Consider the following 27,905-nt stretch of genomic DNA (forward strand, 5'->3'; position numbering starts at 1 on the left):
AGTATTTAAATAAAATACTCGAGTGTCTTGTTCCTTTCAGCATCCAATTCCTGTGTCTCGATCTCTAACTTCTTGATAGCGATGAAATACTGTGTGAACGTCTCGCCGAGTGCCCCGCGAATGACTTCGTCCTCGGCCAGCGCTTCCAGAGCATCCTCGAGTTTCCCCTGGATGCCGAACTGCTTCTGCTGGTTCGGCGCCCTGTTGAGGTTGTACTCGAAGCTCAGGCCTCGCTTGAGCCCGTCCAGCCCGGCCGCCACCGTGGCGGCCATGACGACGTACGGATTGGCCATGGCCGACCCCAGCTTATTGTCGATGTGTGCCTCTCTGCCGCCGTGGAATTTCAAATTGAACGAGCAGCTGTTGTCGTTGCAGCCGTACGTGGCGTACAGTGCGTGCTGCTTCTTCGTGTCCTTGGCTCCTTTGGTGAGCTGATTGCGGCAGCCGACTCCGGGTGCGAGGAGGCAGCTGAGTGCGGCCGAGTGGTGCAGGAGCCCCGCCAGCCACTTCCTGCCGATCTCCGCCAGCTCCCCGCTGCCGCCGCCGCTACCCGAGTGGAAGAGGCTCCGGCGGCCGTTGGCGTCCCACAGGCTGTGCGAGAAGACGCCGGCGTTGTACATGCCGTCGTCGGTGAAGAAGCTGATTAGATTAGATTAGATTGGATTAGATTAGATTAGATTGGATTAGATTCTCCTATTGTCCCATAGGGATATTTGGTTTCATATGAGACTGTTCAGTTCCATCAGGTTAGATCTTGTAGTACACATCTCCTTTGCTATACATATAGACACCATTTTCACACATAGACACATAAACATCCTCAGACATTCACATACACCTATATACACATATACCTACATCTGTTCATATACACTCCAATATAAGGTGTCTGCACAGACGTCACAGAACTAATAGAACAGAGGGGTAGCGCCATCTTGAGGGTATTGAGGGTACAGGGCCAGCTATAGACAATATTTTCACACATAGACACATAAACATCCTCAGACATTCACATACAATACATATACACACATCTATTCATAAATACTCCAATATACACTCCTCTACATACCTGGCGATGTAGTTGTGCTTGCGCGCCATCTCCTTCATGCCCGTGCGGAACGTGAACGCGCAGTCGGCCGCCGCGATGCCAAACTTGGGCTTCAGGGCGATCTCCATCTGGCCCGGGCCGCTGGCCGACGCGAAACTATCCACGTCCACGCCCATGTGGTACATGCCGCTGATGAGCTGGTGCAGGAACGGCAGGTCGTTGTTGCTGAGCAAAGTGGTGGCGGGAAAGAACACGGCCTTGGAGCCCACGCGCTCGGGCAGGCCCAGCACGCAGCACTCGTAGGTCATGGCGGAGTGCAGCGTGAAGCCCAGCTGCTGGAGCTGCGCCAGCTGCTGCTTGGCGATGAGGCGGGGCGAGGTGCGCAGGGGCACACCCGTGACCGTGCAGGGGTCGCAGATGACGCGGCCCGTGTGGTTGGCCCAGGGCAGGATCTTGAAGGTGGCCATGTCGGGCACCAGGAGGATGTCACTGCTGAAGTTGGCCGCCGCTCCATTGTCCACCTCGTTGATCTTGGGGCTCAGGGTGAGCTCCAGGTAGCTGCGGGGCATGGGCACGCCGTAGGCGGCTTTCTCCTGTAAGGAAGGGACAGACGATGTAAAGTGGTGAATTTTTTTGGTCTTTAACGACTTTATTGATGATAGGACAGTGTGAGAGGTGGACCGGAAGCGAACAGGGTCGGCAAAGGACCCGGCCAGGAATCGACCCCGGGTCGGCTGCATGGTTTACAAGTGCCCTACCGGCTGGCCACAGCAGGGCCATACAGTGGATAATTAGGTCACAAAACAATTAGGTCACCACATACTGTAGTATACAGTGGGTAATTAGGTCACAAAACAGGGTAATGACAAAAGGTTGTACACAGTGGTTAATTGGGTCACAAAGTAAGAAAACAAAACTTATTTACATTTAATGTGTAGCTTTTTCCTGAAGGGAAGGGACATTCGTATGTTTTCACATGGTTAATTAGGTCACAATACTGCCATAAAAAATACCTAAGTCAGTACTAACGAAGGGACAAGAAGGTGTACACAAATGGTTAATTTGAGCAAGAAAAAGAAAACAAAACCCATTTACATAAATATTGTACATACAGTATATCTGAATAGGTTTTCAATGATCAAAAGGACTGTACTGTGTGAAAAAAATTGCAATGAAAACAAATGTTCACTATACTGTATATCCGAATAGTACAGTAATAATCATGGGAAACTTCATTATTATTTAGCATTATTTCATATGAGCCCTCCTATGTGACTTAACATAAAACATACTTATAATAAAAAAATATGAAATATAAAGAAATATTTACCGAAAAGAAGCGTGCAGGCACTATCTTGGACCTGGAGACTCCATGAAGGTCTGTGGCCTCAAAGCGGACAAAGTTGACGCCTTCACGATCAATCTGCTGCTTTATCTGCTCAACAAATGTGATGAAATGTTGAGGCCCGTTGCTGTCACCAGTGCCATTGCCGTTATCTGAAAGGAACGGAAGATATGCAGGTCAGACCTACGTACATATTACTGTATTTCATATTTCTGTGTTGAATTGCTTGAATATCAATAGACAGAAACGTTGCTATTAAACTCTCAAATGTGGACAGTGTGAGGCTTTCTTCTCTCTCCGATCTACAGTACCCATTAAAAAGCATTCACACATTAGCAAATACGTATATTCTTTAATGTCATACTGTATTTTCCAACAAAAAAAACCTATAATTATGACATGGAAAAGTAGATACCGTAGCGTCAGTAGATAGGGCCAACTCAAGTCTTTTACCTCACGCTCATCGACACAGTTGAATGTTCGTAATTGTGGATACAATGTGCTGTGATTAGTGATTACATCTTTGTGTACTTGGTATGCTTTGTCACCCTCTGCTGATCAAATATGTCACAGTGTATGAGTCATTCTAACGCTGTGCACACTTGCAGGTATTTATTTGCCTTTCTTCTTTCAATACGCAAAACAATATAATTTCTTTACAAATCTATGAGTTTCTGTTTGTATGATGTTTAAAGTGTTTTATAGACACAAGAACACAGAATATCCTTGTCACAGCCATTGCATACTATAAATGCTCTCACACAACACACAGAACACACATACATACTCAACACACATGTACACACAGAACACACCATACTGACATATTAGGTCAAATGTTAGGTCGCCAGGTTGTACTGAAGGTGTCAAATGATGGGTACTTTGAACACCAATTGACAGCGAAGCTGACAGAGGGGACAAAGGGGTCAGTTGTCCTGGGCCCAGGGAGAGAAGGGGCACAGAATTGGGTCCTCATTACATTGTCTGAACTGGGGGGGGGCTTTTAGAGGACTTTGACCTGGGCCTGAACACAGCTGTCAGCGACCCTGCCAATTGCACACACATTGTATATCTGGTTATATTCATGAGTTGTATTAAAATTGTGTTAAAAGTGCACATTGACAAGAAACCCCAGAATAGTAACCACAGTAAAAGAATGGTATGCCCCTTCACTGCTGGAGATCTTGTTGGCTTTACGTTATTTTATGGGTCATTCTGTCAAATCCAGGTGACTAGATTGAGATGGCACAGGGACCCTAGGCTACATGTGAATGTGGGTTCCCCCCAGAAGGCAAATTCCATAGATGGTGTCAGGTGGGGCCCCCTAGGCTGCAGCCATATCTAGTCTGTGCGTTAATCCAGCCCTGCTGATTGCACTCTTCAATTTTGCTGATTTTTCAGGTAAAGCTACTGTACCTTTACATTAGATACAAATTGAAAAGAATCCCAAGTAGTTTTAGCATCTTATCTCTAATGGTTTTTGAGAATAGGCGAAACTCGACATGTTAGAGGTGTCGAAATCTGGAGCTAGAGGTGTCCAAATCTGCTTGCAAATGACTTGTACGTATGCAATTCAGGGACTTACGAAGTGGGCAATGCACCCAAACTTTGTAGGGCGTCAATTCCAAAACTGTTACGGTGCTTTCACACTGCAAGCGCGGCACGTCCACTTAACGTGTCCGGTATCAGTCCGAAACGGTTAGAATACATGAAAACAGATCATGCATTGTAAGCGTGGCGCATGTCCAGCCCCGAAAGCGGCAGACCGGACATGTCCGCGATGCTCCTTGAAAATAGAACTCTGCGCGGACATCCGCGTTCAATGAGCAGCTTCCATTGAAAATGAATGGCTGCTGCCCACGGATAGAACGTGGGCGCTGACTGTGGAGTGTGAAAGGCAGCCCGCGAACCTCTCGACCTCGCAATGCTCCCGGACACGTTAAGCGAACACAAAGACCTTGGTGTGTATGTACCGTTAGAGGTAGGATTCTAAAACTGGGAATTCTATCACTTGACATTTATCTGTACATGAAACAAATAAGCAACTCGCAGAGGGTCAACTGGGAAGATTCTAAGAATCGTGTGATTGACATGGAATGACCCTTAATGTCTGGGCCCCTGCCTGGGCACAGGACAAAGCCATGTGAAAGGGACTCCCACCAAATACATACAATGAAATGAGGACCCAATTTTGGGCCCCCTCTTTCCCCTGGGCCTGGGACGACTGACCCGTTTGTCCACCCCCTGTTGGCTTCCCTGCTATTGTACCAGTATACATGGGTTCTCATTTTTTGTTTTCCCCTGGCTATGCGACCTGGCTGCGCACACAGTGTTGCCAGATTGGGCGGTGGGCTACTTGGAATGGCCATCTGCGGGTAAAAACGGGAAAAATTGGCCATTTGGCATTTTTCTCTGCCGTTTTGGGCCCATAGAAAGCAATACAATTTGTTGAAATTGGGCGGAATTTAGCGCATTTTGGCATTTTTTTAGAAGCTTTTGGACGGTATTTGGTCAGACACATCTGGCAACACTGTGCGCACAACTCAACCTCTGATTGTTGGAAACCGCTGCCTGTCGGTCAAAAGATTAGCTCACGTGGTGAGTGGTTGGCTGCCAGTGTCTTACCCCTCCTCACAACACCGTGTTTATAAACAAAAAAAGCCATGTATTAGTAGCGCACTGACCTGTCTGTGACCCCTGACTCTCTGCTGTAGTCGCCTCACAGCTGGGGGATCTCATGCTACTGCGTGAATGCACATCCGCCCGAGTCGACCCGCTCGACGAGTCCCAGTGCGATGTCGACGGCGTCTGGAAGGAGCTCCTGTCTGTGGGCCTGGATGTGTACTTCCCCCCGCTCTCTGATGAGGAAGAGAACGGCTTAAAGGTCGAGAAGGCCCTGGAAGGGACCTCGTCTGGGGGCTGCCCGTCCGGCCTGCCTCCCCCGGGGTGGAGGTACGTGTAGGGGCTGCCGGGGTGGCCGCCGTCCCTCTGGTCCCTGGAGGTGGAGGGGGAGTGGTGGAGGGAGCTCTCTCTCTGCAGCATGGTCTTCAGCTCCTCCAGGGTCTGACGAGGAACGGCCCCACCGCCGTCTCCGCAGTAGGAGGACGCCCTGGCGTGCGAGAACGACGAACGCTCGTCTCTGGAGTCGGCGAAGGAGAGGGAGCGGCGGCTGGAGCCCGGCGACACCTTGGCCCCCCGGTGGTCGTGGGGGCCGATGGAGATGATGGTGGGGTTGCCGCCGGGGGCTGATGTGGGCAAATAAAGAGTCAGACTGGCACTTATGATCAGATGAAATCTGCAGATTTATATTTATCACCCCTTAGATCAGCGGGAGACGTCATTGCCAGGACATCACTGTCTGTGTTGTCCCTTCAAGAAGGCCTCCTCACTCTCTAGGATCGTTTACCGTTATAGGCTACCCAGAGTACCCACCCCCAACCTAGCTCTGGCTCAGGCCAGAGGCAGATTATTTACATATGCCAATTTCCCCCATTCAGTTCAGGTCAGCTCCCCCATCACAGAGAAAATACAGTACAGTCATTTTAACAGGAATGAGAGTTCACCTATATATCCACATACATCCCTGCTTACAGTATATAGCCTACATACATACACACATATCTCTCTACATGAATCTAAAATTGTAACTGCACCTGCGATGGTGGTCTGCACAAGGGGCAGGGCGTTCCCTCTTCTTCTCCTCTCGCCCTCGGCCTGGTGGGGACGGTAGCGGTCACCGGCGCCGCTGCTGATCTTCACGCCTTTCTTGTTGCCGCGGCTCATTCTGCCTCCGTCTGGCTCATCTGAGCACTGCTGCTCAGATGCCTCCTCCTACAAGCCGTTACAATGAACAGTGATGGACAAAATTGGATTCATTAGTTGCAGTCTTGTTCCAAAGACTCTTGACATGATGTGACGTGTGTGTGTGTGTGTGTGTGTGTGTGTGTGTGTGTGTGTGTGTGTGTGTGTGTGTGTGTGTGTGTGTGTGTGTGTGTGTGTGTGTGTATGTGTGTGTATGTGTGTTATCTACTTTACAAAAAAAACCCTAACCCTTCTTTGCATCTGCACTTGTTGTTCTGTATAACTCTTGTGAACTTTGTAACTGCTAGTGAGGTTGGCTATGATGATGTTCTAGTTTGAAAGTCGCTTTGGTTATAAAGCGTCTGCCAAATGCAATGTAATGTAATGTAAATATTCCAAATGACTTGGTTTTATCTAGCCAGGCCGCACCCTGCTAGTGGCGCAACACCTTCAGCGTTGTTACTAGTCAGGTCAAGAGCAATGCAAGTACTTTCTGAGCTCAGAGAACTCGGGAATTCCACCCACTTTGTCGGGAAGCAATCGACTTTGAGCAGCTCCAACGGCCCTGTATAGAGGGGCGTACAAACAAAGATTTTCTTTGTTCCCAATAGACTGTCTCTGGTAAACTAAAGGGACAAAGGGACTAAGAAAATGTTTGGTTTAAACTTCGGCAAAGCCTTTTCTGGCCTCTTCCTGTAGCAAACAAAGGGAGGTGGTTCAGCCATTGCCTGATTTTCATCGACTTTCAGATCTCGTACCAAGATTCTGGTCTGACCAAGAAGATAACAAATAAAGTTTCCAAACGACATGGTTAACCCACCTTCCTCGGTTTGCAACTGGTTCATGCCAGAGAGGGCTGCGCTGAAGTTTAAACCAAACATGTTCTAAGTCCCAATAGAAAGTCTCTGCTTAAACCACGTCACTGCCTTGAACACGCCTCTATCCTGGACCGTTGGAGTCAGGTCACTAATCATTGTGTCGAAGTGAAATTTCTTTAATGTTGTCCTATAAAAAGATATACCTTCAAATCTGTAAAGATTTGAGGGGTGTACTCACTTCTGTGACATACTGTATATCATCCTAAAAGTTACTGCTGTGTTGTAAGGTGTCTGCTGCTGTTGCATTGCTAGGGAGGTTATGTTTTCGGTCGCGTTGGTTTGATGAAACTTTAATTTGTGGAAATGACAAAAGGAACAAGTGATTAAATCTTGGTGGTGATCCAGATCATGATCTATGATTCTTCACTGTTACAGGATAGGGTGAATTTTGACATTCCAGTTTCTAGCTCCACAAAAACAAGGCAGGAAAAATGTAGAGTGTAACATAGTCAAATGTTCTATCAAACGGTTTCCTTGGAGGAGGTCCCTCTTGAAAAAAATCTGGTGTTTGGCGGTTTTTTTTAGGCTGGGGGGGGGGGGGGGGGGCATTCAGAGATTTTTGTCCCGGGCCAGCCAAAGCTGTCAGAGGCCCTGTGTTTTGCAATGTATCATACAATAGGACTGAATTGATTTGAATCAATTCGTTACCTCCTGAATCTTAATCGAATCGTAGGGGCAGTGTGAATGCACAGCACTAATATACAGTATATATACACACAAATGATGATTAATCAAATGACTTAGAAGTATATTGTCAGTTCATTACTGAACACATTACATTAAATTACAATTTTTGTTGTTTTAATGTTTTATTACGCATTTGGAGAGCATCTCTTCAACCCTGATGTGCAAATTGAACCATTAGTATGAGTTGCTATTTAGATAAAGACAAAAAAATTTAAAAATCAAGTTTTATATGCATGAAAAGCTTCAGAATTAACATTCTAAGCCCTTTGCTGCGGCTGCCTCCAGATTTAAAGTAACACAGTTATTGCCATGACAACGTGATGGAATGTTTACTTTTCTTTGGGATTCTGGAAAACCAAACTAGAATCTTCAGGAAAGTGCAGCTCAGTGTATTTGAGACACTGGAGAGAGAGGTTGATTACTATGAAGCTCTGCAAGATTTTCTAATGCTGCTGGTCAGCACCCAAGGAGGAGTCATCCAACAGGAAGAACGGAGTGAAGAAAGGTGTGGAGACCCTTGTGGCCACTCCTGAGATGCTTCATCTGGAGGCACGATCAAGTGCAGAGATAAATGTTCTTACTGAGGAGACTCCAGCAAAGAATCAGATAAAATATTTAAGTGTACCAGAGTCAACATAACTGTGCAAGTTTACTGAATAGGTTGAAATGCACCAGTTTTTTTTTTAATCATCTCTCATTGTGAACCATGTTAATACGCATGCCTTTGACATGACCACCCAAATCCTCCATTCAACATAAGCCCATACCTTACACCATACACAATATGCCTTGAGACGGATTGTTGTTATCCATTTACCTTCACCCTGGAAACGCTCGGCTCACTCATCCCCACACTCCTGCTTGTCACAGCTGTCAGGTAAGCTGTGAGCCCCTCATTAAAAACCAGATCAATAGACACACATATCCCTTTATAGCCTATGGGGCACAATAGTGAGCCTTTGGGAAGATTCTCTCTGTCCACATCCTCTGGTCCTGGTGGTACCCCTCACTCACTGCATACATCCACTGTTGACTGGCGGCAGATAGCGACTGCGGCATGATGTGCATGCAGCTTCCATGGTGATCAGCCATGAACAATCCAGGCCATTCAGTGGTCATTGTGGCAGAGCAAACAGCGGTTGAAAAAAACCCATGGATCAGCTGTTTGTGTGGAGGGTCTGTCTGACTGTGTTCAACCGATCACTTCTAGAAACTCCTCCAGGCCAAGATTAGGCCAGGCCAAGGGCATTTGTCAATTTTGCCTGAAATTTTACAATTTATGTCCGAAAAACATTTTTTTACAACAGTGTGGTCGATTTAACCTACCTCAGTTAACCCCCAGGTCCTGTTGGTTAGGGCCCTTGGGCCTCTCCAACAGGACTTCAGCCGAACACAATGAGGTCATCCAGATAAACTTGAAGTAGGTCAACCCCATTGACATTGTTTATTGTCACAACATTGGTAAAATGCAATAGTATGCTTGTTGTACTTAAACGGTTTTTTTTTAATGGTGGCTCTAAAATACGTGTCTTAAATAGTTAACCTTTTCTGATGTCGTATGGTTTGCGCAGAACAGACGTGGAGTGATACGCAAGAACGCGACCTGCCTGCTGCTGTCTCCGTTTCCAGGGTGCGGTTTGCAAGAACCAGAGAGAAGTGCTCAGCGCGGATCTCTTAACGGAGTAGTTCTAGACGCCGACTCGGCAGGAAGCAGTGGCTGCGGCTGTATGGTGCAATATTATTTCACGTTTATAAAGTCTTTCTTGGGACCGGCTTTATGATTAAGCTACAATCTTCAATGAGTAAGCATATTCCAGTAAGTATCGGTTTATTGATGTGACGTTGTACTGTATTGTCTTGTGAAATTGTGTTATTCTCATCGACCTAAGGGCATCGTGTTAACATTGGTTGAGCTACAGCTAGCTAACTATGATCACTATTCGCTGCCCATCGTGTTTGGTTATGGAAAATGCATTGGTACGATTAATTGTGTATGGCCATGAGGGTAAAATCATGAAATCATTTTTTTTACCCGAAATCCGTGCTGGATAATGCAGTGACCCACATAGTAGATAGCAGGCTTTTTTATAAGCCAGTTAGCCGACGACAGATAAGTCACATCTTCAACACCGGTGATCCGCCTTAAACCTTTTTTGACGGAACTAATTGAAGTGTGCTGGCCTGATGGTTGACTGTGATACATTGTTGTCATATTTTTTACTCTAGCAACGAAGTGTCCATTGTGTTGTTTCGTAGTGATCCGCCGTCGCCCAGAAAAAGTGGTTTTCAGGCTAGCAAGCTAATTGTCTGTTAGCTAAATCAGTGTCTCCCTTTTCTTCAGTGAGAAGTGCGCAGGGCCTCGGTCTGTTATGGCGCTTGGCTTCACAAACAACACAATAGCGAACATTAGCTACACCAAACTTAGAATAACTTCACGAGCAGTCTTTGCCCATTAGGTTAATACATTGTTTTTATCACCTCCGACTTTGCAACCTCGGAATAAATCTGCAGTTGACAGACATTAGCCTGCCTGAACATTCTTTTACAAGGCTACTGTGCCGCCCAGTCCTTAGCAGACCGGCTGAATCGAAGGTTAATAGCGAAGGCTTGCTAGGTTTTTCTCTCTCAATTTCTAGCCTCATCGTTGATGAACATGCAATGAATCTTTGATACCATAGGCCTACTGCAGTTTGTGTGAAATGACATCTTGTTAGATGACGTGAGTCTAACGAAACGTCTTTTGTTTGCAGGCAAAAACCAACAATAGAATAGTTATTCTAACAAGCTCATGGTTGCTAGCTTAGCCGTCTAACAGCAGGTCTATGAATACCGATACAACGCAGGTGACATTTCATTTGTATTTAGTTCTACATTAAAATGAGTGCATGTCAATTGGCTGCAATGGCACTAGCTCTAGCATAACCCCTGGAAACTACCAGTGACATGGCATCGTGCATGTAACTACGCCCCCGTATATCCGCATAACTGTTTCTTGAGATATTATCAATGTCAACAATATTGGAAGGTGTGTAGGTAAGCCGGAAAAATGGCCTGGACTATCACTAGCCTACTAGTCAGGTGAGGCTAAAATTGTGAGAAAATTGAGCAGACAGCTTAAACCATATGTTGGCACCACTAATGAAGGACTGCTGCACTACTCCATGATTTTGAGATGCATTAGTCACAGGAATAGGCCTATACTGCTTTCCCCCTTACAGTCCAGGGGGACATTTCTCGAAAGCGTAGTTGTTGGCTTGTTAGCAACTTGTGTAGTTGCCAATGGGAAATGGCATTGCAACCAACAAAGTAGTTAACATAGTTAGCAACTACACTTTCCAGAAATGCACCCCAGGTTTTACTTGGTTTGAGAGATCATTATCTGATGTCTCTGCATTGTACATGTTCAGGCACGTTGGCTTTGCATGCATGTCAAGTTCATGGCGGGGTGTTGTTGACATTCTCTCTCCCCCTCCTCTCTGTCTCTGTCTCTCTCTCTCCTCCCCCCCCCCCTCTCTCTCTCTCTCTCTCTCTCCCCCTCTCCTGTGCCATTCTATTTTGTTTTTCCTCCCATGTGTTCCACTCCTGCAGCAGTTCTGTGGTGTTTTCGGTCACACATTTATGGAGTTTCTGAAGGGCAGCGGAGACTACTGCCAGGCCCAGCACGGCGGCGTGAATGCAGCAGACGAGTGAAGCGCTGGCCCTCGCAGGAAGATAGGCTACCTCAACGGGGACGGACGGAGCGAAGGACGGAAGGAAGGAAGAAGAGGAGAGGAAGGTGAAGGAGAAGGAGAAGGAGAAGAAGCGAAGCTTTTGCACACACACAAACACAAGAGACTTGAAAACGTTGTGGCGGGTAGCGCGGGACTACGTCTTGTCAGCGGCGGCGGTGGCGGGAGTGGCTTAGTGGTGTCCACACCAGCAAGAGTGGAGCGAAGCGAGCCTGGATGGGGTAAATCTCCCGAAGTGCACTGCCCTCGCCGGCCTTTCTTGCCTTCCTCGTTCTCCAGAGGACTTGCCTTGTTTTGAAGGATTTTATTTTTCATTTTTATTTTTATTTTTCTTCTTCCTTCTTCCTCACCTTCTTCTGTCTTACTTATTCTATCTCTTTGCTTTAGTTTCACCTTGGCCCTCCCTCATCCTCAACCCTCACTTATCACCTTGGGTTGATTTTTTTTACGTTTCTTCCCCACTTCCACTTCAGTTTTAATGGTTTAGTTCTTTACTATTTTTTTGTTGTGCAAGGGTGTGTCTGTGAGGACATACATAGCCTTGCCCTTTATTTTCCGGGACATTTCCGTTTCCGTTCCGTTTCCGCCATTCCTTCCCAATTTTGTAGGCCCTTTTGTCCGCCCCCTGCCTCCTCTGCCTCTGCCTCAGCCTCCGTTGATTGGGTCAACATGGCGCGTATGAACAGACCCGCCCCGGTGGAAATCACCTATAAGAACATGCGTTTCCTCATCACGCACAACCCCACCAACGCCACCCTCAACAAATTCATAGAGGTGAGTTGTGGCGATGGCGGCTGTATGATTAGCCTGGCTTACGCCACTGCAAGTACTATAAATAAAGCTATAGTTTGGCCAAGCAAACCATACTCAACATTTCGAATTCCCCCAAAAATCGGGAAACAACCAATTTCTAGCATTTACAATGGCTCGATGGGGGTTTGTTTAGGCAACAACACACCCATTCAGTTAACTGGTGAGTGAAGGAATGAGAGGTCTAATCGATTGAATCCTCAACCAGTCACATCTAGAGGCATTGTATGAATTAAGACACCCCCTTTGAATCTCCCGCGGAGAAATATTGTGAATGGTTTGCATGGCCAGACTACAGTCTTGAAGACACTTGCAGTCACGAAAGACAGGCTAGTGGATTGACTAATTCAAGACAGAAGCAGAATTTGTTTTCATGTCATCAAGTATTTGCAAGTAGTGACAAGGGGTGAAAGTCAATGTATTTCCTTCCATCCTTTCCTGCGTCCTCTGCTCTTGAGGTGCAGGGCTCGATATCCTCTATGATCAAGATTTTTGCTCAATGTCTTACAGGCTAATAAGTGAAAGGACATTTTCTCATTTGCAATTGGAATGTTGAATGGGGGAAAGTCCCCAAAAAGTCACTCCACGCTGGTTTACAGCTGGGGAAAGAAGAGGGCAGAGGCTACAGGAAAGTAACGAGGTGAAGTAGATTGACTTAAAGGGACACTGTGCAGGAAATGGTCAAAAAAGGTACTGCAACTATGATGCTCATTGAAACTGGGTTGCCTATTGCCAAATTTCATCTTTATATGAAAGTTTACTGAGTAATAAACAAATATTTTCTAGTATGGTCCAAGTATAGTCATTTTTGCAGCTAAAAATGGCTATTTTCAGAAATCCAAAATGGCGGACCATGGAGAAGATCCCCCTTTTCATGTATGAAAAATGAATTTTTTCCAGTCATAATGAATACATAGAATTTGATGCTGGTGGTAAGTATTCATGAAAAAGGTAACATTAGTGAATGAGCAGCATGAATTCTGGAAATAAACAACTAAAAATCTCACACAGTGTCCCTTTAAAACCATGCTGTTTTTCTTTTTTTTTCTTTTTTTATCAGGCCCCTACAGGGCTCCAGACTAACTTTTTGCACTGGTTGCACTGGTGCGCCTGAAATTTTTTTTTAGGTGCACCAGCACAAAATTTAGGTGCACCCAAATGTTTTCACCACCCCATACACACCCGCACCTCAGCTTTAAATTTAAAAAAAAAAAAATAACAATAGCAATAATAATAGCAAGAATAATAATAATTATTATTATTATTATTCTATTATTGTTGCTATATTTTAAAAGACATGACAGTAGGCTACCTAACTATCACATCTTGGCTACAAGCAGTTTGGCTGGTAGAAAAGACCAAATTAGTAGCCTTTTAGTGAGTATGTGTTTGACTAGTAAGATCAACATACTGGCCTTTTCTGCAATAAGGCTACGCACACGGCACAAGCACAGAGTTACAATATGAAGATAGATATATGGATGGATGGATAGATGGATGTATAGATTCTGCTAAAAATGTCATGATTTTTAAAATCATTAGACACAAATAGCCTAGCCTATGTTTACAGTGGAATCTGAGGTGAATTGGGTTTTGTCTATTTCCCCGTTTTTGAGCGCTCTCCCTCTGCATAATGATTGGGGTATCTTAGCAAGCGCTACGAACAGACACGACAGCACTAGTGCGCTTGCTCGCTCACTCTCTCTCTCCCTCTCTCGTGCTGTCTCGAGATGCATGAACGATGCCTTGCCGACTGATAGGCCGTATGTAGCCTGCCCTAGTCGCTATCAAAAAACTGTCACAGAAGTCCCGACAGACTAGCGCGTCACCTGTTGTTTGGCCAGCTCTGCACGCGGCTGAAACGGGCAGTTATCCGCACCCGTCTGCGTTTTTGTGTGGCAATGTTTAATATCCGCTCAAGCCATTTAGTTTTTCCCCGTGATTGTGACTCTCTGGTGTTTAAAATATCCTCAAGTCATTTTGCTGTTTTTACCGTGATTGTAACTCTCTCGTCCGTTGTAAAACTCGCCTGGTTGAGAACACAAAACTCGCTGGCACATGTGAACTCGGATAGTTGAGCGAAGTCGAACATTCTATTCTGAAACGTCGGGCTGCCTGTGAACGAGGAAGGGGGAGAAAGCTACCGGTAGTTCAGCGGAGTTGAAGGAATTACCGCATCGACAAGTTTTATTGTGTGATGATGGACCACTACTGTAGAATGACTATTAATTTTATGTCCATTAAAAAGGTTGTTTGATAATTGATTTTGTTCTACTGATGACTGGTCGCACCGGTGCGCCTAAAAATATTTTTTAGGCGCACCATTGAAAAAAATGGGCGCATATGCGACCAAATTGGTCGCACTCTGGAGCCCTGCCCTAGCCCTTGCAGAGTTAAAGCAACACTATGGGGTTTTTGACATGGGGCCTATTTGTCAGAGTCTTGTAGACATATGGAGATAACCTGTTTTGATATTCCAAGCAGTTGTAATTTCATAGGACGCTGGTGCTAGGCTAGCACAAATGAATGGCTTTTTTTAGCCTCTCACTAAAACGGTATTATACCCAATCCATAAAGCACCAGAAGCAAATCGATTAATCAAGTATGATAGACAGTCAATATTTATGTCTGTGTCGATGGGATGATTTTATTGGTAAACCAATCTTATATGTGAGCAGCAGCAGTGTACTTTTTATTTTTGACAGCTTGGTGGAGTCTTTCAGGATCTTCCAGTGGAAAATAGTGATACTTTTTGGTTCTAACATGAATTGAATTTCGAAAATAAAAAGTTTCTCCACATGTCCTTAACACTGACTAACTAGGGTCCAATGTCAAAAATCCTGGAGTGTTGCTTTAAAGCGGAAATTGTCTTGTTCAAACTACAGAGCGATGGTGCGATGGCGATTGTACGTAATGCACTTACAGCTCGTGGAGAGCTGCAAAGTGGTAACAATGATTTTTGAGTAAGAAATATGAAGACAAAAAATATTGATTCGTTTGTCGGTTAAAAAAAAAAAAAACACTTGGAGTAGCTGTGAGCTGTATGTTAAGTCTATTTTTAAACGCTGAGCAAATGAAGGCCAAAACCTTCATTTGTGAGCTGAAAGCTTTTTCAAGCTTTGCCCTTTATTAACAAGTGTGTGTGTGTGTGTGTGTGTGTGTGTGTGTGTGTGTGTGTGTGTGTGTGTGTGTGTGTGTGTCTTAGGAACTGAAAAAATATGGAGTCACCACTGTTGTGAGGGTGTGCGAGGCCACCTATGACGCTGCTCTGGTGATTAAGGAGGGAATTCAGGTTCTGGTAAGCGGCATCATCATTCATTGCTACTGGATGTACCTGGAGCATATAAGCTTAAAAGTTCATCGTTTTATGTCATAACTGACAAACTAAATGTCATTCTCTCTCTCTCTCTCTCTCTCTCTCTCTCTCTCTCTCTCTCTCTCTTTATTTTTTCCCTCTTTCATTCTTTCTTTCTGTCCTGTTGTACTTACCGTTTTTCAATCTTTCTCTGTCCTTCTATCTATCCATCTACCTATCTGTCTCTCTCTTATGGTTGCACTCATTCTCCTCTCTGTCTCTTCATCTCTCTCTCCTTCCTTCCTTCCTTCCTTCCTTCCTCTCTCCTTGTCATTTTCAGGATTGGCCTTTTGACGACGGTGCTCCTCCTTCCAACCAGATTGTGGATGATTGGCTGAACCTTCTGAAGCTCAAGTTCCGCGAGGAGCCCGGCTGCTGCATCGCTGTCCATTGTGTAGCCGGCCTTGGCAGGTGTGTATTGACTGGCGCATAAATATTGTTGCTGTCTGAGTTTGTTGTGTGCTTATTTGTTGGTTTGTTTCTGACCACCAGAGGGCAGAGGTGCCCTCTCTGAGCGCTTGTCTAGTTTTTATGATTTGATAATTGTGTTTTTATTCATGATAAAATATAAATCGGTACTAGTGGTCAGGTCACGAGTGGTCATTTTTCACCCTCACTCTGCTGACGGTGCCTCTGTGTCCCCTGTAGAGCTCCAGTCCTGGTGGCTCTCGCCATGATCGAGTGTGGGATGAAGTACGAAGACGCTGTCCAGTTCATTCGACAGTACGTATACAGTGATCTGCATGTTTACTCACAACATCACATTACTCTTCACTCTGTACATACGCTCATGTCAAATGGGCTAAGAATAAAGGATGCAAAGTCAGCTACAGATATAGCATAGAGAAACCCAATAGGCCAATAAGCCTGACTACTTTGTGTGATGCACATGCACGTGCACAGTAGTTAAAACAGTTGGAAATGTTACTTCTATATGCATGTTATACATGAAAAGATGTACACCAATGGGTGCACAGTAATGTGGCCCAAGCATGGCTGTGCAGATGGTTAATTCCTCAAGAATGGCTGCAGGGCTCTAAATTAGCTTTTTTCATCACCAGACAAAATGACTTGTATATATTGATCTTACCAGCCAAATAGATGGGTGAAAGTGGCTAGTAAGTCTGTCTTTTCTACCAGCCAATCAGAAATTTCACCAACATTTGGCCGGTTGGCCGGTGTTAATTTAGAACCCTGAATGGCTGAAATGTATCAGTAGCCAGTGCAGTACTTGGAGTACTTCAGTAGAGTAGAGATGCGTCATTAATCCTAAACTAAACCAATGAAACCGTGCGCCTCGTGTTGAACTCCTTGTCTTGTGTTGTGTAGGAAGCGTCGGGGAGCGTTCAACAGCAAGCAGCTCTTCTATCTGGAGAAGTATCGTCCAAAGATGCGCCTGCGCTTCAAAGATTCCAACGGTCACCGTAACAACTGCTGCATCCAGTAGGCCTGAGCCCCGCCTCCCCAGGTTGCTACTACCTCCCCACCCGCCCTCCTCCCCCTATAAAGCATTTAGCCAGCACAACGATGCTCATGGCCCATCACATCCCACTCCCCCCTTAAGGCCCATTCATACCCAACCTTTGGTGAACTACGTGCTGTACGTAACACTGTTCGTACTTGCTAACCATCAACATGTATTTTGTCAATGGCCTCGTTTACATGAGACATGCTATTCCGAATTAACTTAAATGTAATTCTAAATATGTAAAACTTATTTCCGCTTTGAAAATATCATGTACACTTTTGGAATCAAATGTAAACAAAAAACAATGTTAACTCAACGGAACAATTTAATTCTGAATTATTAATTCGAAATTAAAAACATGTAAACGTGGCCATTGTCAAGAGAGTGTGAAACATTTCACTTGTATTCGTAACCTTCTCACATGTAGGCTTCAGGCCCGATTTGTGAAACGAATACGGATACACATGGAATATTTCACTTGTTCTAATCATCAATTTAGGACATACTTTGGCACAAAAACAAAGACCTTAATGCGGATATGGATTGTGGACGCATTTATAACAACTAGAAAACGCATGGCACACGTAAAATACAGACAGATGTATGATGGTTGTAGGGTATGAACAGTACGGAATTAACCAAACGTAGGGTATGAATCAGGCTTTAAACGCTTCAGTCATAACTTTGTGTTGTTCTGGGAGATTAAAACAAAAAAAGGATTGTGCCCCACCGTAACTCTAAATTCTCCTAAAGTTTTTAGCTCAAGTTTTTTCCCCAGTGAAGCATCTTGGGATTGGTGGTGTCGTGTCTAGAAAGTTGAGTGTTTTTTCTCGTACGTACGTGATCGATCGCTGATATCAAAAAGAGGGTGCTGCCACATGAGTTTGTTTATTATGAATTATTATTATTATTATAATGTGAATCTCTTTCTTGAAAACGAGAAAAATCTGGCCAGCTGTTAACAGTCGCCCTTGCCAAACTCCGGTTTTACCTTGTACTGTTGTCATTGTGTCCGAATTATGGCATTTTTTAAAAATTAAATCATGTATCCTCTCTTATGTTACGTTCCTCTCCTATGAGTTTTAAGTACACTTATTAATCATGTCTGCCTTCAAAACTGATTCCATTGAAAATGCCTTACAATTTGAAATGAGAAACCACACAAGGCAATCTTTGAGGATGGTTTGTCCACTGAATTAGAACGGTATTTTGGTAGCAGATGACCAGTCTGTATGCCACAGGAAGCTTAGAGCGATAAAAGATCCTTCCATAGCTATTTTAATATACATTTTGCTTAAGTGTAGCGCGAGGAAAAAAAGTAAAGTTTTTCGAAAGTGCAGATAGTTTCTTTTTTTTCTTTTCTTCTTTTTTTCCTTTTTAGCTTTCTTTGTCATTCAAAACATTGTTTACTAATTACTGCCATGTCAAATGTGATTTTTATTTTGTGTTTTAAGCTTAAAAAAAAAACTGGACTGAGATGTTTGCGATATTTTGTATGCTTTTTTTATTTGATGTGCGTAACTTAATTTTTGGATACTTGATTTATGTATTTGAAATGTGTATGATTAGATGGGCTATTTATACTTATCATTGGATGTGTGTTTTAGTAATAGTGAAAGGCAAAATTGTATCTGTTCACCAACTTGTGAAAAGTACATTAAATAATACACTGAAAAGGATAATAAGATGGATTTGTCAGTTTCATTGTGTGCTCTCGTCATTACCTTTTATAAAATAAAAATAAAATACTGATTTCTTTATGTGTAGTCTGCTGTGTCGTAGCAGATGATGGAGTTTACAATATTTGGCGCCCTCTGCAGGACACACTTCAGAACTGCAGCACAGGACATGTCCAGACAAGTTCACCACTGGTGTTATAACTTATTGGCCATGTTCATCCGTGCAGTCATCAGGGAACCTTGCTGGCTGATAAACAACAGGTACTCTACCCTGGATGGTTAAATGTTAATGGCTAACTGAATTGGAAAGGGGGAGGGCCCGGAGGGGGTTACGAAACATGAATAGGCCTACCAGTAACCGGACAAATGGATGTCTGAATGATTTAGGGTATGAACTCATTGGCACTAGGGGAATTTACTGGAAAAGAGCATTTACCAGTGGTGTTTGTGGGTGTCATCCTAATGTTAAATAGCCTAATGCACACCACTGAAAAAGAACTGTAACGTACCTCAGTGTAGAGCACCTCAGGTGGTGGAGATGCTGGCATACATCTCGACACACTATCTATACAAGACCATGCAGAGCTTTATCAAAATGTGTTTTATTTCCCCTTTTTTTCCACAGCTGGCGTCACATCTGCCTTTCAATATAATAATAAATAATAAGATAATAGTGCGTCAAAACAGGATCTGAGGGGTATACTAAGAAGCTGGTTCGGGAGTAAACCAAAGTTACATTAGAGGTAAATCATCGAATAGAAGTCCTCTTACGAAATGAGGACTCTAGGCTCTTTTATTAGATGATTTACCTCTTAACGTATCCTGGTTTACTCCTGATACAGCGTCTTAGTTTAGGCCCCAGGTGATCGAGTGAGTTCTTTCATTGTACAAACAACAAACAAGGAAAATGAATGAAAGAAAGTGATGATGTACTGTACAAATGTCTTCTTGATAACATGGAGGTAATTGACACAGAAGCACACAAAAGGTCAGTCTGTCAATGGTATAATTCCCAAATGACAAAGGGTTCAATATTGACACATATACAAAGATTTACAGTTATTTGTCCTATAATTGGTGTGAAAACCTCAACATAAAAAAGTAATTGGTCTCTGGATGAATTAAAAAATGGACTGTGGACTAAAAAGCGTAAAAGCCTTTTTTCTTTACAAAAGGAGTAAAACCTAAAACACAATTGTATCTCAAAGACGTTTCTTCATAGCGGGCACCAAGAAACGTACTTTTTCATTAGCCCAAGATTCGCCTGTTGCGAAGAGAAATTCACTTTCACAATGGCATAACAATGAAGTATCAAAACACACGGCTCATTTTCTTTTTTGTAACACTTTACTTGAAGTGGCGTTCTAGCCGGCCCAATCACAATAGCCATACCCCACAAGAACACTTCAAAGATGATGAAAGTGGGTATGTTTTTTTCCAAGGCTAATACCATTTATGGAATTTAAAGGTTGACAAAAGGTATATGCAGATAATCGATGTAGGTTATCGTTTGGAAATAACAGCCTATATGACCACCCTTTAAAATGCCGAATATCAGTCAATCCCAACATGAAATCTGATGCCATAGGGGAGGGATCTTGGCTTCGGAAAGTTAAAACACTCAAATGCCACAAATGTTGTCATTGTCATTGGTCCTTGTCCTTGACAGTTCATACGGTTGAACAGACAGGAAGATGAACTAGTAAGTGAGCACCTGTGGTTGGTGCGTAGGTAAAGGTAATGACAGGGCTTTGTACTTTCTGAAGCAGAGGTCACCACCTCTGGACCTTTGTGATTGGAGGGTTTACGGCACGCCATCTTGACTCTTTAGTATCCCATACGTAGTGCGTCCGGCTGCTACTCCAAGTAAAGTGTTAAGGTTGGTCCCCTCTTCGGTGGAAGAGCTCTGTCCAAAATGGCTGTATCCCAAAAAAAAATGTTCACTTGTCCACCATGTAGTGCACTAGAGATACAGGTTGTGTGTGAGTTGTTGGGTTGTCTTTTTTTTCCCCACTTCCATACTGCACTATATAGTCAACAAGTGAAGATTTTGGGATCCGGGCCGATTGTATTGTACCGTTTGTCTCTCAGGTCAGATCTCCTATGACCTGGGCTCCTTGGGGTGTGGCTTTTTTTTTGGATGGTGGTGGTGGTTCTGACTTGGAGAGAAAAAAGTCTCGAGTCTCTCAAGGCCCGTCGGGCCCCTTGAAGTTGGACTCCTTGGCTGAGACGCCGGCGGCGGCCTGAAGCATGCACGCCGAGGGCTCGCAGTATCCGTTGAGGCCAGCGGGACCGGGAGGCCCCGGGACGCCGGGAAGCCCAGGAACGCCGCGAGGTCCCCTCAGGCCGTCGCGACCGTTGGTGCCGTACGCTGCGTGGCCTGGCTCACCTGTGGAGTGAAGATTCACAATTTCTGTCACTACAAAGGCATTGCTCATAATAGCTTTCTTTTTTAAAACTTTTTTTTTGGAGGTCTTTTTAGACTTTATTTGATAGGACAGTGTGAGAGGTGGACAGGAAGTGAACTGGGAGAGAGATGGGGAGGGGTCGGCAAAGGACCCGGGCCAGGAATTGAACCCGGGTCAGCCGCATGGCAGGCGAGCGCCCCACCGGTTGGCCACGGCAGGGCCGCTCATAATAGCTTTCGTTGTATCTAATCAATGACTTAATATAATGTGTCATACAGTGGAGGTTTAGAAAGTAGAAATGATATGGGAATTGAAGGGAGAGGCTACATGCATGTACTGTATTTGTCAGAGGGCTGATGTCTTAACGCAGTAAGACACGGCCCCTGTTATAAATTAGCTGTTACCAGAATGGCAATGACCAGGTTGTAATGTATTACTGTGCACTGTCAATGTTGTAGTACTATGGTAGATACATTTTTCAGTGACTATTACAGCATTCCACTGGTGGATCAGCATGCGTTAAGGGGCTACGATTTCTTAGAAGCTTTCTAAGGCTATTAATAACTGAAATGTATTACGTGTGTTAATATATCGGTTATATTCGTGGTAAGGTTGGACTTTGTTCTTACCTGGCATACCAGGAGGACCAACAATGCCCTTGTCTCCGATAGCAGTGGGCCCTCTGTCACCTCTGTCCCCAGTATCACCTGTACGCAAAACACAAACAGAAAACGTCAGAGACACCAAAGTACTGTACATACCAATCAGAAGATATAAAACATGCCCAAACAGTCGAAAGTACGTTTGTTGCAATTTAGCCTTTAAAGTGTGGACGTAAACTACGACATCTTGCCAAGCTAGGAGTAGGATAGTTGTTGTACCAGGTGTCCTGGGGGATATACTAAGAATCTGGTTCAGTAGTACACCAGGTGAAGTTAACCTTGTGGTAGAGGTAAATCGTCTAATAGAGGAGGCTGTAGTCCTCATTTTCAAACCTAAATGGTGCCAGGTGTGGTGCATCTATTAGCAGGTTTACCACTTTCTGTAGGTCAACTAAGACTGGATTATCACTCAGCCATCTTCTTAGTATACCCCCCTGGAAAGCCCACTATAGGCTCTTTTCCACTGCTGATTTTCTGGTAGGCCTACAGCTCGACACAGCTGGACTCGACTACCACTTTTTGCTTTGCAATTGAGCTGTGTCGTGCCAAATCGAAATGCAAAAAGTGGCGGCCAAGTCACGCTGTGACTAGCTGTAGGCCTACCAGAAAACCGGCAGTGGAAAAGAGCCTTAAATATTTTGTTTGTTGTTTTTTTGTGGGTACACTGACGTCTTAGCATCGGCCACCCCAGACTCGAGCCTAGATTCTTCACAGCTCACCTCTGGGTCCTTTCCTCCCGAGGATGCCGGGTGGTCCCTTGAGGCCTGGTAGTCCTCTGGGTCCGGGGTGTCCTGGGAAGCCGTTGTCTCCGGTGGCTCCTGGAGGTCCAGGGGGCCCTGCTGGGCCGGGAAGCCCAGAGATGCCAGAGTCGGGTCGGGTGAGGCTGGCGGCGAGCTGGGCCAACTGTTCTGTAATCATGAAGAAGGAGCACCACCAGACAGTCAACAACATGGAGAGGAGGAGCCCAGTCATGGCTAAAACACACTGGCTATTAGGGCTGTAACGATATTGTATCAAACTGAGAAATCGCGATACACAGAGTCACGAAACTGTATTGCAATACAAGGAGGCAGTATCGTGATACGCCCTTTCAAAGTATTGTTACCCATCAGTTCAGAAAACGATCACATGATATGAAGTGATGGTGCTTCCAAGCTTAAAATCATCATCATTATTATATTTAAACTTTAAAGAAGTATAAGTAACCTTTTGTCACTTCCTAAAAAAAATCTCTGACTGAAATCCCTCCCTACGATCCTGATTCGTCGTGCTGCCCCGGTTATTTCGAAAACGGAGGAGGAGAGCGAATCACAGGTGTACCAGAAGGTTTGTGTAACCCAGCCCCCTGGGCGTCAACACATAGCTTCTGGTTCACCAGGAAATTACTATTCAGTCAGGGCACTGTAATTTTCAGACAGCTGTCCTACCAAGATTACCTCATGCAAGCGTCCCATGTTTGCCACGACAGTAATCACTGCTTCTCTGATGCCCACAGCTCACCACAGTGGTGGCTATCGTATAATACAGCATTTCCTTCCTCTGCATCAATGAATGAGCTAGTAATGTAATAAATCTTGCATGTAGCGCTCCTCTACAAGCTTTGCCCCCCATTATCATTCAAAATGGCACGGTCATCATCAAGTGGCGCCATGCATGCAGGACGTTATACAATAGACAGGCGATGAACAGTACAACCAGGGCTGGGCTAAAAAAATAATAAAATCGGTCATTTTCAGCCAAGACCACCCCACCAGGCATTGAGAGAGACGATGAAACCTATGAAGCATTTATTTCATCAACATAATATCAGTCATTTGGACAACAACAGCCAAAATTAATATTTCAATCTGACCCAGAGAGGTTTGCTGTAGTGGCATGAGGACCATAGTTCAATTGCAAATCCCTCTGCCCTATGGCCTTTCCAGCCCTGAGGATAATATACAAGATGACTATGAGCTTACCTTGCATGACTCTCATGCAGACCTGCTTGATGTGCACATCAGTTGGGCCTCTTCCCTGTGAAGAAATGACATTGTCATGTGGACTTCTGCGTGGGAAATTCAATTCATAGTCAAAACAGAGCAAAATTTTCATTCTGCTCTATGCTTTAGGGTCAGATACACCACCAAGTTAGCTAATACTTTGACTCACAAAGCAATATACCGATGATTTTAACACTTTACAATAACGTCCTATTCACAGCTTTATAAACACTATTAACATTTAATAACAATTAACATTTAACAAAGCATTTACAAATGTTTGTAAATGAGTAATAACCAAACTATGACTGCACAGCGGAGTGGGAATCAACTTCCACTGTGTGAGTTTTATGTGGTCTCATGCCCTCTGGTCTTTGGAGGAGAAACTTCCAGGACCGATGTGACTGTGTTGTGTCTGATGTGTGTTAGCATAGTTTTTCTTGCCCATTTATAAACATTTGTAAACATTTTGTTGATAATTAGTTCATTATTTATAAAGTGTTTATGAAGCTGTGAATAGCACGTTATTGTAAAGTGTTACCGATTTTAATATTATAAAGACGGTTTTGTGTTTCTTGCTGTGTCATTTCTCATTTTAATTAAAAAATCTGCTGATTGTGTCAAAAGTCAAAATTATTACTAGCATTAGCCTCATAAGGAAACAAACCACAAGTTATATAGTATTTCTATAACACCATGTTTTGTCTTCAGACTGGATGCTTACTAAGAGGACTTTCATACTTTACTGTGCATTACCTTCACCGTTAACTCAATGTTTCATAGTATCTCTTGTTGTATTGTATCTCTTTCTTTGGGTTTCAGTAAACGCACACCGTTTGAGGTGCGTACGGCAGACAATAGACTCAAATTGAAAAAGGATGGTCGTCGCACACTCAGAACTTCATGCAGTTACATTTAATAAGACCAGGTCTTATTAAATGTAACTGCATGAAGTTCTGAGTGTGCGACGACCATCCTTTTTCAATTTGAGGATTGTATCTCTTTAACACTGCGTTTTCTCATCAGACAGAGAGGATGCTTACTGGTGGGCCTTGGGCGCCTCTCACTCCTGGTAGGCCGCGGTCTCCCTGCATGCCGCGGGGGCCGATCTCTCCAAGCTCCCCCGCCAGACCCGCCAGCCCACGGGCTCCCTCTGCTCCTCTGTTCCCCGTCTCTCCGACCTTTCCTGTCTTCAGTCACATCACACACACAGCAACAGGTGGTGCAGGTGAGGACTCACTCAGCTGTCATCTCATCTCACACTTTATTGTATTCTTCTCTGTGCAGCCCTGGACTTGAAATTTGGCATACAGGGCCAGTAGCAGGGCTGGATTGTAACGCAAAGGCTAGATAAGGCTGCAGTCTGGGGGCCCCCACCTGCCAGGGGGCACCTGATTGTCCAAAAGTTGAAAGAATGCAGAATTGTGACAAGATGCAATATTGAAAAACTAATCTGTAATGTTGAGTACAGTTTTGAATCTTGTTAAAATGTCTCTCCACAACTGGCAGGCTATCCTTAATTGGAAATCATTTTTAACTATGACGCGGTCTATGGGATTTTGTTGTGAAATTTGCTGTACAGGGCCCCCCCAACAACCTGTATCCTGGGGGCCCTGGGCCATCTTAATCCGGGCCTGTGAATTCGGTGAATTTCTCGAAACCAAAGTTGCTAACTACATTAGCTTCTTTTTTTTGTTTTCAATGCATTTCCCCATTGGCAACTACCGAAGTTGCTAACAGGCTAACAACTTCTCTTTTGAGAAATGCACCCCTGGTCCACAGTTTACAAGGGGCCGGCCGCACATAAATGCCTGAGATTACTTCCAGTCCAGCTCTTTCACTTCAACTGGCACACAGTGAGCAAACCCAGAATTTAATAATATTGAATGATAAAAATATGGTTTAATTTTATCATGTCAATTACGTACAGTGTAAATATATTGCCAAAAGCAACAATAATAGTATCTGTTAGCATACAAGATGACACTTACTGATCCCTTCTCTCCTGCTTCTCCTTCATCCCCCTGTTGAAAAGACACACCACATCAGAATGAAACATACTAATGGTCAAACGCACCTACTGTACGTAGGATCTTACAACCTGCAACCTGCTAAACCAGGGATGTCAAACTCAAATTGGCGAGGGCCAAACTCAAAATCTGGAACGAATATTGTGCATACACACATTGAATACATACTTACATTTCACAAACAGATTCCCATCATAGTTTAAATGTGCCTGCACATATTCTGTTGCATATGAATGTGAGCTGTTTCACTGGCATGGGCTCACTCATATTCTTGTGACACACCAATGCTCATGTTCAAGTCTTATTACGCTGTATATTAGTGGTGTATGTGGGCCAACAGTAAAACTCATTTAAAATAATATTGTGAGCCAAAAAAATGAGCTCATGGGCTAAATTTGGCCCCTGGTCCTGAGTTTGACATCCCTGTGTTAGACTACTGGTAGTTTAAATCTGGTACAATATGAAGTGGGCGAAGCCTGTCTAGATATGCATTTGGTACTTTTTACAAAGCGGCAGAACATAATAAAACACACTTTCTATTTTCAAGACACATGGTAACGCTTTACTTCACGGTACAGTAACTACTGTGTACTTTCTGTATAACAACAGGATAACAGAGAGCAGCTACATGGTATCTAATAGGTAAAAAGGGGGTAATTACAAAGTAGATACCATGTAATACACATATCTCAAGAATTACTATGAAACTACTGCATATTATCTAACCCTCTAATCATCTATCCTCTCTCTGTTACCCTGTTGTTAACCAATTCATGGTATTTACTTTGTAATTATCCCATTTTTTACCTGCTAGATACCATGTAACTTCTCTGGTAGCCATGCTATTACCAGTAGTTACGTATGGTAACTGTATTGTAAAGTAAAGCGTTACCGACACATTTTATCAGGTCACCCTCTTACTGGGTCTCCTTTGTTTCCGGGGGTTCCCTCCTCTCCTTGCGCTCCCTAAAATAGAACAAAACAAAAACAGTTGTAGTTAATAGGAATGAAAACATTGTAGTGTATGTTCTATGTTTACATGCAGTTCTGACATTTTAGTGATCGATATTTGATTGGAACTTACTTGTTCCCCTTGAGGACCCGTGAGACCAACTGCACCCTGAAAAACACATGAAATATTATGCACATCATGCGTCGTATGGAAGTGGCGCTCATTACCAGTGATCATTTGGAAGTGGCGCTCATTAAGTGATCGTTTGGAAGTGGCCATTAGAAATGTGTCACTAGTTAGATATTAGTATTATTATTAGTAAGACATGGCGCCTATTATAAATAGGCTGTTACCAGAATGGCAATGGCCAAGTCGTAATTGGGTTACTAAATGCCCTGTGCACTGTGTAGTGGTGTATTAATATGGTAGTAAAGTGTTTGCAGCAGTGACTAGACAAACTGGGCTACTTCACAGTGACTAAACGCAGGGATGACTGGAGCGCTCAGCAAATTTTTGGTGCACAATGTGACTGATGCCTTCCTCAGAGACTTTTTACCCTGAAGAAGGCGTGTCTGTGTGAGTGTGTGTGTGTGTGTGTGTGTGTGTGTGTGTGTGTGTGTGTGTGTGTGTGTGTGTGTGTGTGTGTGTGTGTGTGTGTGTGTGTGTGTGTCTGCAGTGTGTTTGTCTCATCTGCAGGGGGTGCCAAACACACACTCGAGTCATACAATTGGGCAAATACCCACACTACATCATTCAACATCACATGTATCTGACGTTGGCCAGGGGGCCAGGTCGCCATCTCTGATTGCTGTTGTTATTTTAGCATAAACAAGGACTAGAATTGTTGTTTTACGTAGTCCCCTTTCCTTCCCATTCCAGTACTTTGAAGGCTATACACCTCCATTGAGTTTTAACAACCTTCAACCCCCTTTGATCGCAACCCTCTCTTTTGGTTTGCAGAATCTCCTTCCAATGTTCAGCATAGTCCATACAGAGTCCTTCTAGCCTGGGCCCACCCGTACTTCCTGTGACGTCACTTCCTGTCACGCAGCCCAAAATTCAAGTCAGT

At 44.1% G+C, this 27,905-nt stretch overlaps 3 protein-coding genes across 3 annotated transcripts in view; 1 reads left to right on the plus strand and 2 right to left on the minus strand.

Annotated features, from left to right (window-relative positions):
* Nucleotides 1-4: 4 nt before the first annotated feature.
* Nucleotides 5-6,179, minus strand: lgsn (lengsin, lens protein with glutamine synthetase domain). The gene is made up of 6 exons (XM_063209166.1): nt 6,050-6,179; nt 5,434-5,641; nt 5,081-5,391; nt 2,382-2,548; nt 1,073-1,644; nt 5-639 (listed from the first exon to the last, which is right to left on the minus strand). The coding sequence occupies exons 1-6, from the start codon at nt 6,177-6,179 to the stop codon at nt 6-8; spliced, it is 2,022 nt and encodes a 673-aa protein (XP_063065236.1). The 3' UTR covers nt 5.
* Nucleotides 6,180-11,447: 5,268 nt separating this feature from the next.
* On the plus strand, nt 11,448-17,207 carry ptp4a1 (protein tyrosine phosphatase 4A1). The gene is made up of 5 exons (XM_063202324.1): nt 11,448-12,264; nt 15,506-15,598; nt 15,936-16,066; nt 16,304-16,378; nt 16,985-17,207. The coding sequence occupies exons 1-5, from the start codon at nt 12,160-12,162 to the stop codon at nt 17,100-17,102; spliced, it is 522 nt and encodes a 173-aa protein (XP_063058394.1). The 5' UTR covers nt 11,448-12,159; the 3' UTR covers nt 17,103-17,207.
* A 1,905-nt stretch (nt 17,208-19,112) lies between these two features.
* col9a1a (collagen, type IX, alpha 1a) overlaps nt 19,113-27,905 on the minus strand; it is a 36,610-nt gene continuing 27,817 nt past the window's right edge. Inside the window, exons 25-32 of the mRNA XM_063202317.1 lie at nt 26,969-27,004; nt 26,806-26,850; nt 25,846-25,878; nt 24,898-25,044; nt 23,834-23,888; nt 22,592-22,780; nt 21,840-21,917; nt 19,113-21,191 (exon numbers count right to left, since the gene is read on the minus strand). Of these exons, the coding sequence (XP_063058387.1) occupies nt 20,989-21,191; nt 21,840-21,917; nt 22,592-22,780; nt 23,834-23,888; nt 24,898-25,044; nt 25,846-25,878; nt 26,806-26,850; nt 26,969-27,004 (786 nt within the window). The 3' untranslated portion in view covers nt 19,113-20,988. The remainder of the gene's footprint in view (nt 21,192-21,839; nt 21,918-22,591; nt 22,781-23,833; nt 23,889-24,897; nt 25,045-25,845; nt 25,879-26,805; nt 26,851-26,968; nt 27,005-27,905) is intronic.

This window comes from Engraulis encrasicolus, chromosome 1 (genome assembly GCF_034702125.1).
Source record: "Engraulis encrasicolus isolate BLACKSEA-1 chromosome 1, IST_EnEncr_1.0, whole genome shotgun sequence".
Classification (NCBI taxonomy): Eukaryota; Metazoa; Chordata; class Actinopteri; order Clupeiformes; family Engraulidae; genus Engraulis; species Engraulis encrasicolus.